At 34.8% G+C, this 7,028-nt stretch overlaps 2 protein-coding genes across 2 annotated transcripts; both read left to right on the top strand.

Annotated features, from left to right (window-relative positions):
* The first annotated feature begins 2,125 nt into the window (after positions 1-2,125).
* On the top strand, positions 2,126-2,863 carry LOC141665875 (uncharacterized). Its single transcript, XM_074471857.1, has one exon. It carries the CDS (start codon positions 2,126-2,128, stop codon positions 2,861-2,863), a length of 738 nt encoding a protein of 245 aa, XP_074327958.1.
* A 59-nt stretch (positions 2,864-2,922) lies between these two features.
* LOC141665876 (uncharacterized) lies at positions 2,923-3,639 on the top strand. Its single transcript, XM_074471858.1, has one exon. It carries the CDS (start codon positions 2,923-2,925, stop codon positions 3,637-3,639), a length of 717 nt encoding a protein of 238 aa, XP_074327959.1.
* The last annotated feature ends 3,389 nt before the right edge of the window (positions 3,640-7,028 follow it).

Here is a 7,028-nt window from a genome sequence, read left to right on the forward strand (position 1 = left end):
TATAAAGGAAGAGATGTTACATCTTTTATACCTCATCAATGTGGGACTTGGTAAAGCCTAGTTAAACCTTAAAACTCTAAGTTTTACTTGATTATGAGAAATTTATCTATTTCTCTTTATATTAAAACTTTAAAACCAAATTTAATTGGCTATATTGAAGCCAAGAGAAAGTTTTAAGTTTTCTAAGTAAAAACTAAAGCTAAGTCGGGTTTATATAGGCATTGGAGGAAAGTTAGTCTCATTCTCTAATCAATGTGGGATATATGCATCTTAGGTAATAAAAAGGAGATCTCGCAACCCACATCGGCAAGAGAAGAGAAGAAGACTGAGAATATATAGAAGAACTTGACCTTAAAATTTTATCAAGTAGAAGTAAGATTGATGAAGCTAATTGTGTGAGTTTTAAAAAGGTGCTTATATGTTCTAGATATTATGTTCCTCGCTTAACTTTTATTTTTTTCCCTACCTATCTTTGTACCATATTGAAAACGAGAAGTGAAGTATATTAAAATAAATAGAAAGGTACCATCATATGTAATTGTGTAAAAGGAATAAATAGAGGAAGTCATTTGATAGTTTTTTAGCAAAACACGAGTGTTAGGTTGAATTTCTTAAACTATATTTTTCCAACTTCCCTACTATTGTATCATATCGAGGATGTAGGAAAAATGAATCCTTACTTTCCTTATTTAAGTTTGTATAGTTTCCTAAAATAGAACTATCCGCTTCGGTTATTTCAACCAAGGAATTCAGTTAGTTTTTTTTAATCGCCAACTTAATTTCTTTATCTTATTTAGTAATTTGGTAATTATTAGTTCAGTTAGAAAATAAATAGGTTATATTAATAATAAAATTTATGTGCATTTTTGAATTATGTATTTAGGAAGAAAGATCGACAGTAAAATCAATTCGAAGTTCGGGCTTCATAGAGAATAAATTAAGCGGTGCATTGTAAGTATATACTGTACTGATTTACTGTTGTTGTTTTAAATGATGATTTGAGTTTGACTAAGGCTTTACTGATGAAAAATGAGTATTCTTGCATTGATATTGATGAACTGATAATGATACTTCATAATCGTAAGTAAAGCTAAACCGATTATTTAGCTGGACGGGATCCCAACTTGATGAATTGATGAACCTATCATGCTTGAATACTCAGTTTTAATCTTGTGAGAACTATATGATGAATTTTTGTTGATTGTAGTATCTTTCATGTCTCTTTATTCGAATATTTGTTTGATGAACTTTGATTTCTCGGATAAACCTTAGTTGAATTCTACTATATATGCTTACTGAGCTTTCTGAGCTCACTCGTTTATGTCACTAACTTCCACAGGAAAGAACTTTGGAGAAGGATGTTCAGGAAATGATAAGTATGTGATGAACTAAGGCTTAGTAGACGATGAATGTGTGTAGTATCTTAATGAAAAATGCTTGTGTAATAGACTTTTGGTTGTATCGTGAACTTTGATTGTAATACTTGGAATACTGTAAGAATTATATATTATTATTTAAGTTTAAGGTTGTGTAAGCATATATTGAGTTGATTGGTTTGGTTTGGCATTTTCGGGTTCGGGTTTCTAAGGTCATCCCGGGGTCCGGGGCGTCACAGGTGGCATCAGAGCTAAGGTTTGGAACTAGGATGAATATAGGATTTCGAATCGCGGGTAGTCCAATTGTAGGCATAACATACGTTTAGAAAATGCATAGTCGTAATTCTTGAACATGGTCAATATAAGGTGTATGACGTGTTTAGTACTCGATCGATTGTTATTATGACGTATATCATGATGTGTGCGACATATATTCCGAATGAAGTAGGATTAATATTATATGTTAAATTGTAGGAGAAGATGACTGATAGAAATTCTGATGGGACTGGATCCAATGTACAAATTAGTCCTGAGATGTTGTTGATTTTGGGAGAAATGAATATGTTTAAGAGCCTAATGGAGGGGCGAACAACTGCGGATACTCCCGAAATAAATGGGGAATGTGTTGAAAATATGGAAAAAGAAGGCGAGAATAAGCGAAGTGTACATATAAGGCTTTTAAGGATGCAGATCCCCCGATTTTTAAAGTAGAATTGGATCCACATATTGCGAATGTATGGATTAAAGAAATGGAGAAAGTGATAGAGATATCAGAATGTTCAGAGGAGCAAAAGGTAAAATTTGTAACACACTCATTTTGGTGGGATACGGTTAAACAGACTGAGGATTGTTCTAAAATGGCTTGGACAAGGTTTAAGGAATTGTTCTTTGATAAATATTTTCCTATCAGTATGAAGAATGAGATGGAGATGAAGTTTCTAGGACTAAAGCAAGAAGGAATGTCCGTGTCGGAGTATCTCTCAAGATTTTTGGAACTTTCCAGGTTTGCTCCTCATCAGGTTGATATTGAAGCCATAAAATGTCAGAGATTTCAAGAAGGGCTGAAACCCCAAATTAGAGAGAAGGTGTCCTTGTTGGAGTTGGAACAATTTGATAAGTTGGTTGGGAAGACGAGGATTGCAGAAAGGGACTATGAAGCTCACACTCAATTTTTCAACAATAAGAAACGAGGAAGAGAGACAGAATTGAGTGTTAACTCAGGATTTAAGAAGGACAACAAGAAACTACATATAAGGAAGAAGGAGAGTTTTCGGGGAAGTGATAAGAGGATCATCGCATCTGAGTGTAAGAAATGTGGACTGAAACATGGTGGTGATATTTGTTATCGAGCTAATGGGCTGTGTTATAATTGTGGAGAAAAGGGACATATAGTGATTTCTTGCTACAGTTGCGGACAACCAGGTCATTTATCAAGGAACTGCCACAAAAAGGAGTCAGGAAAGAAGTGGAAAATAAAGGAAATATAACTTCTACAGCAAGACCTTTTCAACAATCAGCACCTAGGGCAGTGGCACGAACCTACGCAATGACAACTCAGAATGCTGAAAAATCTCATGATGTTATGTCAGGTACGCTTCAATTTTATGCTCAAGATGTTCATGTGTTGTTTGATTCGGGGTCAACCCATTCTTTTGTGGATACAAAATATATGGATAAGTTAAATGTACCTGTGCAAAGTCTAGATAATGGATTTCTGGTAAAACTTCCAAACGGTAGAAATTTATTCATAGATAAAATTTATCGAGATTGTCCCTTAATGATTGGTGAACAAATCTTCTTAGTGGATTTATTACCGTTAGAACTGAAGAACTTTGGAGTGATTCTGGGAATGAATTGGTTGTCGAAGCATAGGGCGAATCTAAATTGCTATAAGAAGCGAATATGTTTAATCGGCTCGAACAAAAAAAAAGTATATTTCAAGGGAGATAGTGTAGAAAAACCCAGTATTAAGATATCAGTTTTAAAGGCTTGTAAGATGTTAAGAAAAGGTTGTGAAGGTTTTCTAGCATATGTTGTAGGGAATGAAGGAATTAAAAATAAAGTTGAGGATACACCTGTAGTCAGAGAGTTTTTAGATGTCTTTCTCGAAGATTTACCAAATTTGCCCCCTGAAAGAGAAGTTGAGTTTGGGATTGAATTGATCCCGGATGTCCAACCAGTATCGAAAGCACCATATAGAATGGCACCGACAGAATTAGCGGAACTTAAGGTACAATTACAAGAGTTGGATAAAAAATATTAGACCAAGTGTTTCTTCTTGGGGAGCACCAGTGTTGTTTGTGAAAAGGAAGGATGGTTCTCTAAGATTATGTATTGATTAGAGAGCTAAATAAGTTGACAGTAAAGAATAAATATCCGTTACCACGAATAGACGATCTTTTTGATCAATTGCAAGGAGCCACTTACTTTTCGAAGATTGATTTGCCCCCAGGTTATCATCAGTTGAGAGTAAAGAAAGAAAGCATTCCATTGACGACATTTAGGACTCGATACGGTCATTATGAATTTGTAGTGATGCCATTTGGGGTGACAAATGCACCGACAGTATTTATGGATTTGATGAATCGAGTATTTAGGAATTATCTGGATAAGTTTATAATTGTGTTTATCGATGATATTCTTATTTACTCGAGAACTGAGGAAGAACATGAAGAACATTTGAGGATGGTGTTACAAACTTTGAGAAAAGAACAGTTGTATGCTAAGTTTTCAAAACGTGAGTTTTGGTTAAGAAGAGTAAGTTTTCTTGGACATGTAGTTTCAGAAGAAGGAATTTCAGTTGATCCTTCAAAGATTGAAGTAATTATAAATTGGGAGAGACCAAAGACTGTGACAGAAATTCGAAGTTTCTTAGGGCTGACCGGATATTATAGAAAGTTTGTTCAAAATTTCTCTAAGATAGCGGGACCGTTAACGAATCTTACAAGGATGGACGTTAAGTTTGTTTGGTCGGAAGAATGTGAGCAAAGTTTTGATGAGTTAAAGAAAAGATTAACGTCTGCCCGGTACTTGGATTACCATATGGAACTGAAGACTTTGTGATTTATAGTGATGCATCAAGAAAAGGTTTGGGGTTTGTGCTAATGCAATGCGGTAAGGTAATTGCTTATGCATCTCGACAATTAAGAAACCATGAGAAGAACTACCCCACCCACGATCTGGAATTGGCTGCAGTAGTTTTCGCTCTTAAGATTTAGAGACATTACTTGTATGGTGAAAAGTGCAAAATTTATATTGACCATCAGAGCTTACAGTATATTTTCTCACAAAAGGATTCAAATATGAGACAGAGAAGATGGTTGGAGTTGTTGAAAGATTATGATTGTGAAATTTTATATCACCCCGGTAAGGCAAATGTTGTGGCTGATGCATTAAGTAGGAAACAAGTAGGGAATTGTTCGAGTATTGAAGTGGAACCCATAAATCATAAGGAATTGGAAACATTTAGGATTTAATATGTTAAGAAAGGAGAGGAAGAGAGATTAGTGTATCAAATCGAGGTTAGACCCATCTTGTTAGAAAAGATAAAGGAAATTCAGAGATAAGATGAAAGCTTAAAGGAGATTTGGAATAATTCAAATTCAGAATTAGGTAAAAAGGATTTTAGGAAAGGTAATGATGAAATCGTTAGGTTTCGGGATCGAATATGTGTGCCGTCTGATGTAGAAATTAAGAAAGAAATTTTGTCTGATGTTCATTCATCGCCTTTTTCGGTACATCTTGGATCTACGAAGATGTATAAGGACTTGAAAGAACATTTTTGGTGGCCTAAGATGAAGAGATAAATTGCGGAGTATGTAGAAAGGTGTTTAATTTGTCAACAAGTAAAAGCAGAATATCAAAGGCCTGGGGGATTATTATAGTCTTTACCTGTCCCTGAGTGGAAATGGGAGCACATAACAATGGATTTTGTACTTGGTTTGCCAAAGTTACAAAAAGGAAATGATGTCATCTGGGTTATTGTGGATAGACTGACGAAGAGTGCACATTTTCTGGAAATTTTAGAATCATCACCATTAGAGAAATTTGCAAAATTATATATGCGGGAAATAGTTAGGTTGCATGGCGTACCTGTTTTAATTATTTCTGACAGAGATCCTAGATTTACGTCTAGGTTTTGGAATAGTTTTCAAGAAGAGATGGGTACTAAGTTAAGTATGAGCACGACATTTCATCCTCAGACGGATGGGCAATCAGAACGCACAATTCAAGTTTTGGAAGACATGTTAAGAGCTTGTGTATTGGACTTTAAAGGAAGTTGGGAAGAACATTTACCTTTAGTAGAATTTGCGTACAACAACAATTTTCAAGCAACAAATGGAATGGCTCCATACGAGGCTCTTTATGGACGTCGATGTTGAACGCCATTATGTTGGGATGAAGTTGGAAAAAGAAAATTTTTAGGGCCTGAGTTAATTCATGTAACTATCGAGAAAGTCAAGTTGATTCAACAAAGAATTTTAACGGCTCAAAGCAGACAAAAGAGTTATGCAGACAAGGATCGTCGAGAGGTGATGTTTAAGGAAGGAGACTTTGTATTTCTTAAGATTTCTCCCTGGAAGGGCATTATGAGATTCGGGAAGAAAGAAAAGTTAAGTCCACGTTATATTGGACCATTTGAGATTCTTAGACGGGTTGGAGAAGTAGCATACGAGTTAGCATTACCACCAAGTTTAGGGCATATTCATAACATTTTTCATGTATCATATCTGAGGAAGTATATTCCAGATCCATCGCATATTATAGATTATGAACTGATAGAGAAAATATGCAGTATGAAGAATTTCCTGTTGAGATAATAGATCGTCGAGAACAGAAATTAAGAACTAAGGTGATACCTCTTGTGAAAGTGATTTAGCGAAACCATGAAATAGAGGAAGCAACATGGGAACCCGAAGAGATGATGAAATCAAAATATCTCCACTTATTCAACAAGTCAGGTACGAAATAAGTTTAAATTTCGAGGACAAAATTAGTTTAAAGGGGGAAGAATGTAATATCCCGAAGAAATTATAATTAAGTAAAATAAATTTATGTGCTTATATTATTCTTACAAGTATTATGCATATTATAAAAATATTTGATTAAATTTTAAATTTTGTCTTGTGTATTGTTGGTTTGCTCGAATATGTCAGCTCCTATAAAAAAAATTAAAAGGGAAACAGACCAAAGTGATAGGACGAGGAAGAGGAATGACGGAAAGAGGAAAGGATGATAAGAGATAAGTGCTGAATAAGAATAGAAAGATGAAAATTTTAACTAAAGCACGCAAGCTAAAATAAATTAGCCCGCATCTTTTACTAGACAAAGCTTAGTAGGAAGGAACATTGCACTTGAAAGTGAAAATGTTGCCTTGAAAATAAAATTAGTAGTAGAGCTCTTTTTATAGAGCTGGTATCTTGGTTAGTTCCACACCTTCTCGATGTGGGACTAAGTGGATGTAGACTAAAAGCTATAATAGTTTTCAAGTCTAGTATAATTTTTAAGTTTGTTGCAAGTCCCATTATATAGAGTTGAGAGAAGATCTCTTGCAAAACCTTCCCGATGTGGGACAAAGAGAATTATTCAAAAGCAAAGCTACAGGTCATAGTTGGTTTATTTTGAAGTGTTGGCTTCATAGCCTTGGGTTTT

This window comes from Apium graveolens, chromosome 6 (assembly GCF_009905375.1).
Source record: "Apium graveolens cultivar Ventura chromosome 6, ASM990537v1, whole genome shotgun sequence".
NCBI classification, from domain to species: Eukaryota; Viridiplantae; Streptophyta; class Magnoliopsida; order Apiales; family Apiaceae; genus Apium; species Apium graveolens.

Bases quoted from the DNA above. Each gene is read 5' to 3' on its own strand.
- LOC141665875 (XM_074471857.1), top strand. From the start codon at position 2,126: ATGGAGAAAGTGATAGAGATATCAGAATGTTCAGAGGAGCAAAAGGTA.
- LOC141665876 (XM_074471858.1), top strand. From the start codon at position 2,923: ATGACAACTCAGAATGCTGAAAAATCTCATGATGTTATGTCAGGTACG.